Source organism: Misgurnus anguillicaudatus, chromosome 6, assembly GCF_027580225.2.
Source record: "Misgurnus anguillicaudatus chromosome 6, ASM2758022v2, whole genome shotgun sequence".
Taxonomy (NCBI): Eukaryota; Metazoa; Chordata; class Actinopteri; order Cypriniformes; family Cobitidae; genus Misgurnus; species Misgurnus anguillicaudatus.
Window position 1 is genome coordinate 20,720,722 of NC_073342.2, and position 15,790 is coordinate 20,736,511.

General features: G+C 38.2%; 1 protein-coding gene across 2 annotated transcripts in view; it reads right to left on the minus strand.

Moving 5' to 3' along the window:
- Positions 1 to 15,790, minus strand: part of LOC129433783 (carbohydrate sulfotransferase 8) — a 65,583-nt gene that overhangs the window by 32,523 nt on the left and 17,270 nt on the right. For both annotated transcript variants that reach the window (XM_055192438.2, XM_055192437.2), the window contains one exon: positions 13,717 to 13,925. In XM_055192438.2, the coding sequence (XP_055048413.1) occupies positions 13,717 to 13,891 (175 nt within the window). In that variant the 5' untranslated portion in view covers positions 13,892 to 13,925. The remainder of the gene's footprint in view (positions 1 to 13,716; positions 13,926 to 15,790) is intronic.

Genomic DNA, 15,790 nt, shown 5'->3' on the forward strand with positions numbered 1-15,790 from the left:
AAGTGTCACTGTTTTTTTGTGTGTGGAGGACAGCTATGCATTTATGAAATCATCAGCTCACACTGCCAGGACACAGCGAATTCTACTACGGACCAAGATGGCTTTATTTGTTGTTTAGCCACAACATAACACCCGGCTCACGTCACGACAGAAGCCTAGTGGCTCAAACATGTGGAGAACTTCCTGTATTTGGCTCGGCCAGAGGTCAAGCAGTGTTTACACCACAGATGGGTCGCACCAGAGTTCGGCGACAGCCGCTCCGAGACCACCTGTTTAGTACAGTCTTGGAGGGCCGTTTAGTGCGCACCAGAGTGTGGCTGTTGTGTCCACACTGACCCAAACGAACCGTACTCGGACCGACACGTCATTTGGGCCGACATAAACAGTGTATGTGTGAAAGCACCCTTAGACATCCTAACCCAAACCCCAACTCTAACCCCAACTCCAGGCGAGAATAGTTTTAAAAGCGGAAGAAAGACATGTAGAAACCAATAAATAAAAGTACAATGCAAACCCCAAATCTAACCCTAACCCCAAGCAATAATGATTTGAAAATAGGAAAAAAACAATGAGAAAACAATACATAAAGTGACACAAGAAATCTGTGGGAGTGACACGGAAAAGACATCTGTGGTTCCGGCATGGAGAAAAGCTGAATTCTGTGACATGGTCACGGATAAAGTGATCAAATTTTCTGTGACTATAACACGGATTTCCATGAGATCATGTTGCTTAGGTAACAATATGTACCTCTGAGGTACTAATGTGAAATCTTTAGGAGCAACGTTGTACTTTCCGCAAGGGTACCACCCCAGTGACAGCTAGAGAGCTTTTCTTGACCCATTTTCTGACAGTGTGTTTTTGACTTTTTATCCATAATTGGTGTGTGCTATAAAATTTTATGCTTTTTAAAGAATGCCTACTACTGAATTTAATTGTGCTACCTTTGAGTATAGCTGTCTATTTAGGGAGCCATTAAATTTGGAACAGAGCTCTTGTTGTGTGTTCTTCCAAATCCATCAACTGCCATAGACGTTTTGTTATACTGGGGATCTTTCACTATCCCATTTCTTTTCAACCAAATTAACTCACAAATTATTAAAAAATACACACATATAATTGGATTTGGAATCTCCTAAACAGGTTTATCTCCATATAATCACATAACAATGTAAGTATTCTTATACAAGGATGTAATCCAAAGGCAGATATGAGATACAAGCAGATTTCAAATACCAGAGGTGTGTAATGCAAGTACACATTTATATTCACGGCCTGTAGGTTTCTCTGAACCTGACTGTGGTGTAAGACCACTCTGCATGAACTTTAATTAATGCAGGACGTTTCCAGCGAGACCCTACCATGCAAAGACATGTTTGCGTCTTGATCCTGGATGGTGGAGATTTTCACACACCTCTCACCTCTCTGAGTTTCAAACCTTGGGGAGAGAATGTAATCTACAGCCTCACACATCAGAAGCTGAAAGGAGGAAATGCAATGGTGTTACATAATGTGTCTCGCAGCTTTGTCTTGCCTTAAAGGGACAGCGCGCTCAAAAATAGAAATTATGACATCATTTACTCACCCTTATGTCAATCCAAACCTGCATTACTATTTATCTTCTGTGAAACACAAAAGGAGATGTTGCCTTCAAGTCATGCTTGTACTGTATGAGCACCAAACAGCAAAGTTTTACCTGGCAAACAGCTTTCCAATTTGGTGTCAATTAAATCATGGTGGAAACAAATTGCTTTTTAAGCAGATATTATTAATGTTGATTATAAAAAAAGTTGTTAAAGCATTAATGCTTGCCAGAAACTTTAGCTGCATTATGATGGATAGCAGACTTGTGCAACAAAACTATATTAAACATAATTCTTTGCAATAAATCCATATCCTTTGCAATCTATTTTGTTGCACTAGCACATAATGTCTTTCAGTCTTTGTCAGGATATGAATAAAAATTTTATCGCTCAACACTTTCATTATTTCCAACCAAAGTCACTTGAGCGCACATCACATCATAATTACAACTTTAGAGCTTGTAAGTAGACACGTCCCATGTGGACGTGAAGACAGCCTCACTGCTTCTTTTGCTTTTTAAGGAAGATGAAAAACAGATTTGAATGATACTGACATTAAATTGAGGCAAAGGGGATTTGCCCCAACCCAAAAAAGTCTGCTTTTAGGATTTTTTCTCCCCTGTTATCATAACATGGAGTTTTTGCTCACTGGTTTCCCAAAAACAATACATCAAGTCAAAAGTTTTTGATTTTAAACTGCTCATCGGACATTAGTCTCGCATAGTCATAGCCGCTTTGAATGGCCGCCAAAGAGGCCATATGACCAAGGCCGTAGCCACATTGGGGGGGATCCATTTTTGATATATGGGGGCGGGACATGTTACCTTAAAGGTATAGCGGAAGATTTTCCAGAATTTTAGAAAAGAACCACCCTCTCCACTTTAAAAAAAAATGCAATTGCGCAACACTCAACCTGATCCCAAGGGGGAACGCCTATTAAACGTGTGCACAAGAGATCATGCACGAGCCTAGTTCTTCTCGTGCACGCTCTGTTTACAAGTTGCTGCCGGCATGGCTCATACATTGAGATGTTTACCGTGTCTGCGTGGTTCGTGACTTGTGCCAGGGCTAGCATCGCTAATCATAGCTAACATCAACTTTTACTAGCAGTGATTTTAAATGGATTTCTCCAAATAGCGCGACAAACTTTAACTGTCGAGTAGAAACTTCGCGACTGAGGCATCGGTGGGGAACCCAGCCTGTGCTTTTAGCGCACCCCAGCGGGTGAAATATTTTCCCAAAAACACTCTTGTTTCTTTCTTCAAAGGCCTTTCTCCTCTTGTCATACAATTTGTAGACACTTTTTCTCTTGTGTTCCTCAGACATTTTGAAAAAACACGGTGAGAATGCGAAGCTTCAATGAATTGCTGAAACCGTAGCCCACCATACATATACACCTGAAAGTGCGCATGTGCAGAAAGTGAACCTAGGGACGAGCACGAATGGGACGAATGATTGACATCTAAGATGACCAATAGTCTTGATGATCCACCCGGAAAAAAGAAACTCCTCCACTATACCTTTAATGCCTATTGCGGTTACAGCCCTGGATCAGACAATTTTGTGTTGTTACCAAGAGGGCCGTTAGAAAAATACAACACACACATCTCCCAGAAATCCTGTAAAATTTAACAAATCAGAGGACACAGCAGGAATCTGCTGAAGTGTTTCCAGCTAAGTGTCTGTACGCATCAGATATTTAGCCAAGGTTGTGACGTCTGAGGCTGAGACTACTTAGACATTTACAACACAACACTTTAAAAATGGCTGGGTAGTTTTTAACCCATGCTGGGTAAATACTGGAGAGAACACACCGCTAGATCAAAATGTACCCAATGCTGGTCATTTGGTCATTTTTAACCCAGCATGTGTTCTGTCCGATATTTACCCATCATGGGTTACAATGTGTGTTTTTTTAAAGTAAGAGTAAGTATTTACTTATTATATAAGTAAATGATATAAGTATCATTTTATATAATAGTAAATTATATAAGTATAGTCCTGCACTGTAGAGGCATAGATTAAGCACACATCAAAATATTGACAATAATGATACCCTTAATCGGAAGTCTAGTTTGTTAATGTTGCTGCAGAGGTGGGCTTAAAAATTGACTTGAATAATTGCTTCGAATTGCTTTGTAAATCTAGCAGGGCTGTAAACGAGTATCGATCTTGTTTAAGTGGTGTGCAAAGCGAGCTCAACGACAATCAAATTAGGCGAAGAGAATGGTCGGAAATGTGCATGCAATAATGTACTTCTTTATAATCCTATTGACTGCTAAAGGCTGTCTGAAAGCAATACAATTGATTACCATGTGACTGATAACATCCTTTTTTGGCAGCTTAGGCACTCTGGAATGGCAATGTTGTAACTCTATAGTAATCGCTTCGTAATGGAGTGTCCATCACTGACCTAAAAAGGTTCAGGGTGTAATTTTAATGTGAATGGGATCTAAAAAATAAATTAAAAAAGTGCCATTTCACTTTCTCTTTGCATCATGTCTGCATACACATTCAGAAAAAGGGTACAAAGCTGTCACTGGGGTGATACCCAAAATGTAAATCTTTTATCCTAAAGAGTGTATGACACCTCAAATGTGCATATTGGTAACTTAAAGGTAAACCTAAATAACACATATTATGACATTTTTTAAGGCTACCATCCGAGTGACAGCTTTTGTACCTTTTTCTGAAAGCAAACTATGTAAAAAAAACTGGTGTATTTTTTACTTAATTTACATTAATTTACTTGGCAGATACTTTCCTGTAAAGCATCTTCTAGTACATTTTGTCACATTGCATTCCATGGGATTTGAACCCACAACCTTGGCATTGCAAGCGTTGTGCTCTGCCAGCTGAACAACAAGAACTGAAGTTTTGCTATGTCTCTTTGCTAATACATAAGCAAGCACTGATTAGATTATTGAAGAACCCAAAAAGGTAATTGTAAAATAATTAAAAACGGGTTCATAAAAAAATCACAATTTTAGCAAGTCCTCATCCACAGCTGTAATTGCAAAAATGTTAAAAAGTCTTACTTATGAGATTCATCACGCACGCACAAACAGTCAGTGTTAATGCATGTTGATATATACTCTCACCTACGCCTGTCATTTTCCTTTCCAGTCATGTTGGCCCACATTCGTACAGGCTGTAAAAAAGTTTTGTGTTGTATATTTCCAGCTTTAATGCACTGTAAAGCCTGGAGTAAAGTTTTTTATTCTATGTGTATGCGATTATTCACGCACAATCGAACTCACAGCGTACACAGACGTTTCACGCATGTGCATTGCGGCAAAATATAATGCATCTTATGGGCTACATACTACACTCTTTTGTAGGCGTTGTGCGCATAATATGCGCGCACTATTCTGATGACAGAAATTGTGTCATGCGCACTGTATGCAGACCATCACGTAAATCTGTTTAGATAAAAGAATCTGTCAAATTCATGAATGCAAAATATATAAAATCTGCCTGAAATTAACATCTCTGATCTGACTGGCCTCAATGAAATTTATGTACTGTGTTAACTGTTAGTTTAATAAAAAAAAGGTCATTGTTTACAGAATATATTTTGATCATTGATAGTAACCACACAGTTGACGGTAAACACTGACTTCCATAGTAAGAAAAACAAATATTATGGAAGTCAGTGGGCACCGTCAACTGCTTACCATCATTTATCAAAATATCTTCTTTTGTGTTGAACAGAATATGATCTCACGAGAATTTGAGCATATTTTATGAGTTGGCTAATTCGTATGAATACGTACAAAGTAGGGGTGGCACGGTACATGAAAAAACCTCTGAACCATTCGATTCGCTTGTCTCGGTTTGGAGCGTGTGTGTGTCGCACGGTTCAACGCACGCGCAAGTAGCCTCGTGCCCTTATGTTATCTGAAGCCTTGTATAAACCGTTTCATCGGGCGCACGTGCGGTTATGCGATAAGCGTTTGGTCTGAACTTTACTTCCGGTTTCTGTTTGTTTAATGGTCTGACTAGTTGCTGAAACTCTTAAACAAATACCTCGTCGAAAATAACAAATGTTTTGCGTTCCTATGTAATCTACGTGTTGTTGTTTTTTGCTTGTTATATAAATAAACTCATTTAAAAGGTCTTTGTTTTATTTATTCTTCGCGGAGTTTGCCGGAAGTTACGTGATGACCACGAAAGCCGCTTGTTTATGTTGTTACTGCTGAAACCGTCTATACATTCGTCTGGCTCCACAGCGCGAGCCTCCGCTGAATGCACGCGCACATTGTCCGTTGGGGAAGTGTTTATACTCAACTCACAGACTGGGTGATGAGACGTCATGCTCGGCCAGATTCGCCTGAAACTCTTGCTTCTTGGGTTGCGGAGCCGCGTGCAAAGTTTCAAAATTTTACGTGCACACCGCCAAGCGAAATGGCGTCTCGCACACTCGATGCGCACAACCGCCCGTGTTGATGTCATTTTTGCCACGCACACCCTCACGCGCGTGTGGACACGTCGATTATAAAAAAGCTTAAAGCTACACTGAAGTTGACAGTTTGATAAATGCAAGTTAATTCTTCAGGTTAATCTTTGTGTGCTTCAAGTTCAATCTTTGTGTGCTAAAAAGGCACATATGTTCCTGTAGAGCAGGGCTAGTCAACTGGCGGCCCGCGGGCCAAGTCCGGCCCGCCAATCATCTTTATCCGGCCCGCCGGTCACCTTTGGTCGTTTCTCAATCGGAAGGCTGCGGCCTCCGGATGTCGCATATGCAGATTGCATACGTCATCAAGATTAAGTTAACTGAGCATTACATTCACAAATCATAAGCATATTACAACAATTTACGATTAACTAAGAATAATAGTCAACTTTATAATTGTTAAAATTCTGAAATAAGACTTAATGACGTATGCAGCCTGGAAATGCGACCTCCGGAGGCTGCAGCCTTATTGAGAAACGACTATAGTCCGATTTAAATTCAGCGTGGTTACTTTTACCTTACCCCTGTACAAGACAACAAAGAAAGGGGGCTGTGTGAGGTGCCAACCATCTGCGGGTGCGTAATTATCTTATCCAATTCGAGCTTTGGATGCATTAAAGAAAATAAACTTATGCGACTACACAGCATGTGACGCGCGACCGGAAGTGATGTATTTCAGTGTGTTCCAATCAAAACTGTGTGCAAAGTTTAAATTATTAATTATTTTTTGTTTTACTTTATCAGTAACACTTGAATACTTTAATTACTGGTAAGTAAATTATTAACTATACACATATTCGTAGATTAAAGGTTCTCTCCCATGACAGATTTACGATTAAACTACATTATCATTACGCCACTAGGGGGCGAACTCCCGACAGTTATATCTGTATAGCCCTTTTCACACAGTAATTCCGGAAAATACACGTAAAACGTGTCTGGGTATTTTGCGGGATTAGTTTGATTTTGGTTTGTTCACACAGACAGTCTTTTTCCGGAATCTGTGTGAGCGTTCAGACACATCCCGGATAATTCCCGTATAGACACGTGAGGGTGTGACGTATAATGTACGAGTATTTGACGAGCTCCCTGATTTCTGCTTTGATACAGTTTTCAGACATTTCTCATCGTGATTGTTTATATGCATTTAAAACCCGCATTTTGAGGAGCTGAACGATATTATCTTGTTGGCATGACGTGCGGGTATTTTCGTTAATTATAGCTCAAATGAGCACGTGACGCGATATTCTTTTATGCTGCTGAATGATCTCCGTTTCAACACAGTAAGTAATAAGCTAACTTACATGATATCTGCTTCAGTCCAGTTTGCTGCTATTTCTCGTCGTGAATGTTGTAAATCCCTCATTTTAAAGAGTTGAACCAACTTCATGTTGCCATGACACGCGCGTCCTCACTACGGCACGTGCGTCATTGTTTATGCATCTCATGTATCATTTCCTGATAACTGCTTCAATCTAGTTTGCAACATTTCTCGTGGTGAATGTTTATATGCACGTTATCTCTCGTTGTAAGGAGCTGAACCATAACTTGCGTTGTGATGATGACGCGCGCGTCCTCACTTCGACACGCCCTTTATGGCATTGTTGCGGCTTCTGTTCACACAGAGGGTTACCCGTGTATCTGACTAGGTCCTCTTTCCGGCAACGATCCCAGAAGATTAACGGAACGAGTTTTTGTTCACACAGACCCTTGTCTGGCAATTTTACGGGTATTTTCTGGGACCAGAGGTCTGTGTGAATGAGGTTTATGTAATGTACAATGGAAAGGCTGTTTATCTATATAATATTAAAAAAGAAAACATGTAGTGCAATTTTAGTCATTAGGAGAAGACTGGCTATATGTTGTGAGTACTTGACATGTAACAATTAATGAAAGTAAACAGTTATAAACAAAATATGTTTAGGAGTGTTGATCTCTTACACTTTTACTATTAACATTTGGCTCTTACATGTTAAACTGCAATTGTTTTTAAATATTAATAAAGAAAATATGAGTTTTCAGTAATTAAAAGGCATGTTTTTAATATGTTTTTTTGAAAAATACTACAACAAAAGTAACAAAAACGACAACAACACACACACATATATGGTAAAAGTAAAAAATATATCAAAAGTAAAAATAGGGGTAAAAGTTTGGCCCGCGTCATATTTACAATTTTAAAATCTGGCCACCGAAGAAAAGTAGTTGAAGACCCCTGCTGTAGAGACAGCAATACACATTCTCCATTTTTTGCCAAATAAATGAAAAGCATGCACTGCAAAAAAATGATTTTCAAGAAAAAAATTCTTAGTATTTTTGTCTTGTTTTTTAGTAAAAGCAAAAAAATCTTGAAAATTTTTCTTAGACACTTTAAGAAAAATGTGCTTACCCCATTGGCAGATTTTTTGCTTGTTTTAGGCACAAAATCACTAAAAACTAGACTTATTTTCTTGGTTCGTTATGCTCATCAGGAAAAAGCATCTTAATTTAAGAATTTTTAGATATTTTTACTGAAAACAAGACAAAAATACCTTTTTTTCTTGAAAATTATTTTTTGCAGTGTATCATCAATGTCTTCTCTCTTGCTGTACCAAAATCTCACCAAGCTTTCCTCAGAGATGGTCCCAATAATGTGCTTAAAGTCAAGTCACGATCAGTTTGTGCATGATTACATGATAACAATTTTGTTAATACTGTATCATAAATTGGGGATAATTAAGCTATATATCATATGCTGAAGTAAATTTCTGGAGTGAAAAAAAAAACAAAAACAAGGGCCGTAAAGAACCGAAAGCCGTGACCATAAAACCGTGATACGAACCGAACCGTGGGCTTTGTGAACCGTGCCACCCCTATTACAAAGTTAAAGGACAAGTTCGGTATTTTACAATTAAAGCTGTGTTTTCAGATTATTTATGATGAAATAGAACGGTTTTGACTGAAATTTCGACATATGCGGCTGCCCCGAGAATTTTCGGGTATTTGTTCTTTCACCTCCCACCTTTACAATGGGTGGATAGGTGCATAGGAACAATCCTTCCTAAAATGCATTAAATCTTCGTTTACAAAGACGTGAAACTCACCGAGTGGTCAGGGGTGTTCACTGATATGCTCACACAAAAATCGCTGCAAAAGATGCTTTCCAACACGTGTTTTAACATTCATTGTAAACTTGTGGACCTATTTTTCCAAATGCCTCACACCCGTATATTCTTCTGTTGAGAGCTTGAATAATAAACACTCCAGCCCAGTTGGTGGAGATAATCAGCCTTTGCCAATTGCAAGAATAGAAACAAAGTTCCTGGCGCGGAGTAATACCGTACCTCACATCACATCTAATACAAGTAAATCGAGTTGGACAAAACTACAATAAAACCTGTTGGAATGCGTCTTTTGCAGCAATGTTTGTGTGAGCATATCAGTGAACACCCCGACCACTCGGTGAGTTTCACGTCTTTGTAAATGAAAGTTTAATGCATTTTAGGAAGGATTGTTCCTGTGCACCTATAAAGCCATTATAGAGGTGGAAGGTGATACAAGAAACACCCGAAAATTCTCAGGCCAGCATCATATGTCCAAATTTCAGTCAAAACCATTCTATTTCATCATAAACAATCTGAAAACAGGGCTTTAAGTGTAAAAGACCGAACTTGTCCTTTAATTGTGCAAGAACTGGTGAAACCCCACTACTAACCCCAACGTCACAGGGGTCAAGGCAAGTCGTACAAATTAATATGAATTAGCCACCTCGTAACATACATACGAATTGCGTTGTTCTCAAAGCTGAGCTTCAATTTATACTCCAAACACACCAATGCAACATGCATATACACATCTAAATGCATGTTTAATAAAATATTTGAATAAAGAGCAAATATGCCAATTGTTAAAAACTGGACATCACTTTTGGCCACTACTGCTCATATAGAATGAAAAATCCCCTTAGCTTTTTATAACGCCTGCGTTCTGTAACTTTGTTTCAAGTGCAGTTTGGCTGCTGGGGACCACAGAGACGGCTGTCATTGACTGGGCCGGTCAGATCAGAGACTATGAAGAGACGGATCAATCAGCGCAGGAGAGATGAAGCTGAATAGACTATGGGACTTCTTTTTCAGGGCACTATTGAACCGTTACTTAGCTTCCCTACCAATAAGAGCTTACATCACAAGCCTGAAGTCAATAGTAACGCATCTGATTGAATCATCTCAGGTCTAGTCATTCTATAATTAGATTCGATACACCGGCATGCTCCTTTACGACTGTTTTTCTGGGAGCAAGTCGTCAGAAATTGTATGCATTTCTGAAGTTCTGCTTATACTGTTTGTGTCTTGTCGAGTATCTCAGCTTGGGGCTTGTGTAAATGTTCAATTATTGAAGGTACTGCTGAATTCTGTCAACTTGATGTGTCAGAATGATAAAGCAGGATATCTCTCATCTCCAGCAGAAATTCATTTAGCACCATAAAACTGCTTACACATGTATTACTGCAATTTCTGATCTGCTGGCAGGTATTGTGTTTACTGAAGCCCGGCATAATGAAATGAATGCCTAGGAAATTTAAACATCTTAATATTTACCCTGACATTTTGTGGGCAGCAAAAAAAAACAAAAAACGTTTTGGCTATCAATATTGCATTTCAGACAAACCGACATAATGCAACTCTTGCTATAACAATGCAGTTTAATTCTATTTAAAGTAGAAAGGTTAAATACTGCATCAACAAAAAGCTGTGAAGTTGACAAGCAATTTTCTTTAGGAAGAGCTTTACAGTGACCCACATTTCGAAGAGACAATGTCGCAATATCTCCCCAGTGTGTCTTGCAATCAGTATAATATCATTCTCATGAGTTTCCACGCTCGGGTAACAATCGTCTTCTGGCGCAAGACAGAAACAGACAATATTAGCTGCGTTTGATGGCTCAGTAGGGAAGATGTAGCGAGTTTTAAAGCCCAGCAGCACTGTACGCTATCACTTCAAATAAACTGAAAATGGCTGTAATCAAACATGACTTTAGTTCTTCCGTAGGCAGGTGGAGTAACCTTAAGAAATCACCTTGCCAAACTCTCAGGAGATTTTGCTGGACTCTGAAGTCACATAATTTTGCTGCTTCTGTAAGATTATATAATCTTGAAACTGCAGCTATAAAAATGGCCCTACTATATGCTACAGTAACTATTTTTAAGGGTTTGCACAAAGTTTGCATCACCAGTAAAGTTTCTTAACTGTTGGATCACAAATGAAAATGGGGTCATGGGTCTGCAATAATAAAAAAGGCAAAAAAATGCTACTCAGTTCTTTTAAACCTGTTCCTTCTATCAAAGCTCTTGTTCCCAAAGTGTACATTTTTCCGGCACAAATTCATCTGCCGCTTGGCAGGAGCTAGCCAAAGTAGACAGATGTCTACACAGACGTGTCATGTGATGTCAATAACTATGCTAAGTAAAAAATACAACCCAGACTTCATTACAAAAAGAGGTTCACTTGTAAAAGGATAAACACAGTTTGTGCTGACCGCAGTGTTTTATGAACTAAATTATTGGCTTCCAAGAAAATGAAAATCAATCGACAATGAAAAAACAAAATTTAAACAGCACAGTGTTTTTCAATCTTTTTTATGCTTATATTAGTAAATTATCATTAATAAATAAATATATTTTTTGGTAATACTTTAGAATAAGTTGTGTATGTTATTTAATGCAAGCTAGTTCACGCTAGTGAATTGTGAATTGGTAATGCTAGTTCACTGTGAAAAAACTTTCCCAAAAAAAACCTGAGCCCCTGGAGGGGTACCACGGGTGAGTCACGACATGTTCATGTCGTTTACATTATATGCATTTACACTAGTGCTGTGTTCAAAAAATCGATACAACGATACATCATCATGAATGCCTGGCGATGCGCGGATTGATATAGGACATTTTGTATCGATTCGGATGTACTTTTGAAAGTACTGTGACGAATCGCTGTTGATCTGTGATCCATATGGAAAGGACGCATGTGACTCACGGAGTACATAGAGTGAAAGGTAGCGGGGTCCGTACTCTCTCTATCGCTCTCTCACGCATGTGTGTTTTAAAATCAATGAGTTCAGTATGAAAGCGCAGATATCTTAGTCTAAACTACTGCCAAATGGCTTTATTAACCACTCCCTTATAAAACAGTACTAACGCATTTGAGAAGAAACACGACAAAAAGCTGCATGTGAAAAGTGTACGTTTAGAAAACAGATACAGAGCTACTTCAAACTATAGCTGTCACATTAATAATCTGATTTCTATTAAATAGTATTAAGTCTGACTGCATATTCATAGATATACAATTATTAAATGAGAGACAAATACAATGCCTAGAGTAAGGCACTATATTTGTAAAACTGCTTTGAGAAAACATAAGTTAAGTACTAACTTAACTTTAAGTATTTCTACGAGTTACCCAAAAAGCTAATAAATGAAAGGCAAAAACACAACTGGCACAACACTGCTTATTCAATGTTCAATAAACAGATAATAATAATAATAATCAGATTGGGATATGTATTGTATCGGGAAATGGTTTCCGATACACAGCCCTAATTTACACAATGATTGCCAAAAAGCACAAACAACTGATGCAGTTTTACTGCCTGTGACTTATGACCTCGTTGGGACCGCCCCATTTCAACGAAATCCAGCGTTAAACAAAAACACACTTGCACAACTCCACCGCTACCCCAGATATTCAAATCATATCCATTGTTTCCATAATTCTGGGTTTATTGGGAAGTCTAAATTTCCCTCACAAACAAATCCGGTGACATTGATTTCGTGCCAGCTCTTGGTTGGTCTGTGTGTGTTATTTCGGGTAAAGTGCCCATATAAGGACTTCCACTGTACTTCTTACACTGAAATTGCACATTAAAGAAATAAGCAAGATTGTTACGTATGATCCTTTCATGTTTTATGTTCGCTGAATGCACTACCTGGCGTAAAAAAACTCACGTCATACGTCCAATTTGACACTTTAAACTGCAAAAAATGACTTTCTTACTTAGTAGTTTTGTCTTGTTTTCAGTAAAAATATCTAAACAATTATTTAGTATTTTTGTCTTGTTTTCAGTAAAAATATCTAAACAATTCTTAAATTAATATGTATTGTCATGATGAGCAAAATGACCTAGGAAAATAAATCTAGTTTTTAGACCAAAAATATAAAATTTAAGTGAATAAGTACAAGCAAAAAAAATATATATCTGCCAATGGAATAAAAAAATTCTTAAATTAAGTGTTTATGAAAAAAGTAAACTTATTTTAAAAACAATTTTCTTATTTTATTTAGCAGATTTTTTGTCTTGTTTTAAGCACAAATTTACTTAAAGTTTATATTTTTTGTCTAAAAAATAGCCTTATTTTCCTAGGTCATTTAGCTAATCAAGAAAATCTTAATTTAAGAATTTTTAGATATTTTTCCCCAAAATAAAAAAGACAAAAATACTAAGTAAGAAAGTCATTTTCCGGTTAACTAATGTACTTTATTTGAACAAATACAACTTTCTTGTAAAGTGTTACCAAATTTGTTTACTTATGTGCAATAAATAATTGTAAATAAAATGTCGAGATTTTACTTGATCTGATCTTAAGTAAATCTTAAGTTCTGAGAAAAAGAACATGTATGTAACTGAATAGTGTGCTTGACAGACCTTGGTTCTGTTGTTGAAGTGTCTCTGTGAGGTCCTGTAGGTGTAGCAAAAGGAGACCTCCGGCGCCTAACAGCAGCAGAAACCAGAAAAAGCAAGGGAGTCTCATGACCGCTGAGCGCAGGAACCTCCTCCTTCCTCCACAGCTCATCTCCAGCATCCTACACTCTACCCACATCACGGCATGTGACGCACAGCCCTGATGGTGAGACCTGCATAGCCGCACAAACAAACACACACATCAGAAAACAAACAAATGCCTTAGTGAGCAAAAAGTTTGCAAATGATATATTTTCACTCGTCATGCTCTGCAAAATTAAAAAAAACTATTATTATTAAAGAAACCCCTAAGCCTAAGCAATACGCTTTAGTGCCACGTTGCTTGTGCTTCAAACAAATGAAAGTAACATAAACTAAGAATAATAAATTATATGAACTGAAATATATATTTAAAATCATCCACCTACCATCTCATAGCAACATACTGAGAAACAGCTTAGAAACTGCATAGCAAAGTCCTATTAGCCACCCACAACACCCATCAAGTTTTGCACAGCCAAAAACCTAGAAAATGTTTATGCCTAGACAACTGGGCGGGCGTCTGTCAATCACATCAGTGGATATCCATGCCAGAGCTTACATATTACATTGTGAGAGCATGTATAAAAATAGTGTGTATTTGCAGGTTTATCTAATGAATATTCTGCTGACTGCACAGTCCCATTTCCCATAAGAGGACCAACACTGAGAAAAAGACAAAGTGGCACAGCTGTGTGCCGAGCATGTGCTGTTCTCAGCAGGTGAAAGCAGCATAAGGAATCGTGCACTCATAACCGAAAGGATTCGGAGCGGGAGCTTACAAAAAACATCTCACGCTGCCTGTTTCATGTGCATTCTCTATTACATTTACATTTATGCATTTGGCAGACACCTTTATCCAAAGCGACAGTGCATTACAAGGTATACATTTTTTATCAGGATGTGTGTTCGCTGGATTCAAACTCATGACCTTTTACGCTGCTAATGCAATGGTCTTCAACTGAGGTATATGTGCTCAGAATACACTGTCACTGTCTGAATTAAAACGGCCTACACAGACCCAAATTCGTATTGTAGCGTATGACTTATGTAGCTCGAAATTATAGATTGATGTGAATTATTTAGCTGTAAACATTATTAAAAGAAACATGCATATTGCTGTCCATATTAAATTACACTTAATAAGTGACATCATGAGTCAGATACAAAACAAGCTCAAAACTCACATTAAAAAAATAATGAACTCTGCTTTTTAAAAGTTGGTGCAAAGTCTAAAAAGTAGATAATTAGCCTATTTTATATAAAGTTGTATTTTTTATATGCTCATTTTCCCTTTGAATACAGTACAAATACAAACTCTAATGCTTTCAAACAGTTATAGGACACTAAGGTTTACAGGGTTCCCACACCTTAGTTAACTTCAAATTCAAGGACCTTTCAAGGACTTTCCAGGTCCAATACCCTCAAATTCAAGGACTAAATGTGGAGACACATTTCAAGTGAGAGCAAGGTAACATCGTGTTACCTTTTAAGATACATTGTTACAGTTCCCTTTCGAGGGAACTCGCGCTGCGTCACTGCGGTGACACTTTGAGGACGCCTCCAGGGGTAAGTGCGTCTGAATGTGTATTTCAAATTCAACCAATGGTGAGGCTTAACAACAAAGACAGGGTGACGCGGGAGCCAGAAAATATATCGCTATCTAATTGCCAAAGACGACTTTACAGGGACGCAGGAAGTATGGCAAGGGAGACGCAGCATCTCGTTCCCTTCACAGGGAACAACAGTTACATACGTAACCCGAGACGTTTTCAAGTTTCAAACACAACTATGCAAAAAAGCATTTTGGTATGAATCAACATTTGCATACAGAAGATATAAGCATTTAAAGCAGGGGTGTCAAACATACGGCCCGCGGGCCGCATACGGCCCACAAAGGTGTCCAATCCGGCCCGCATGATGATTTATTAAATATGAAATACATATTTTAAAAACCCTTTCAGGCGGGTGTCTAGTTCGTTTTCAATATAAGAGACTT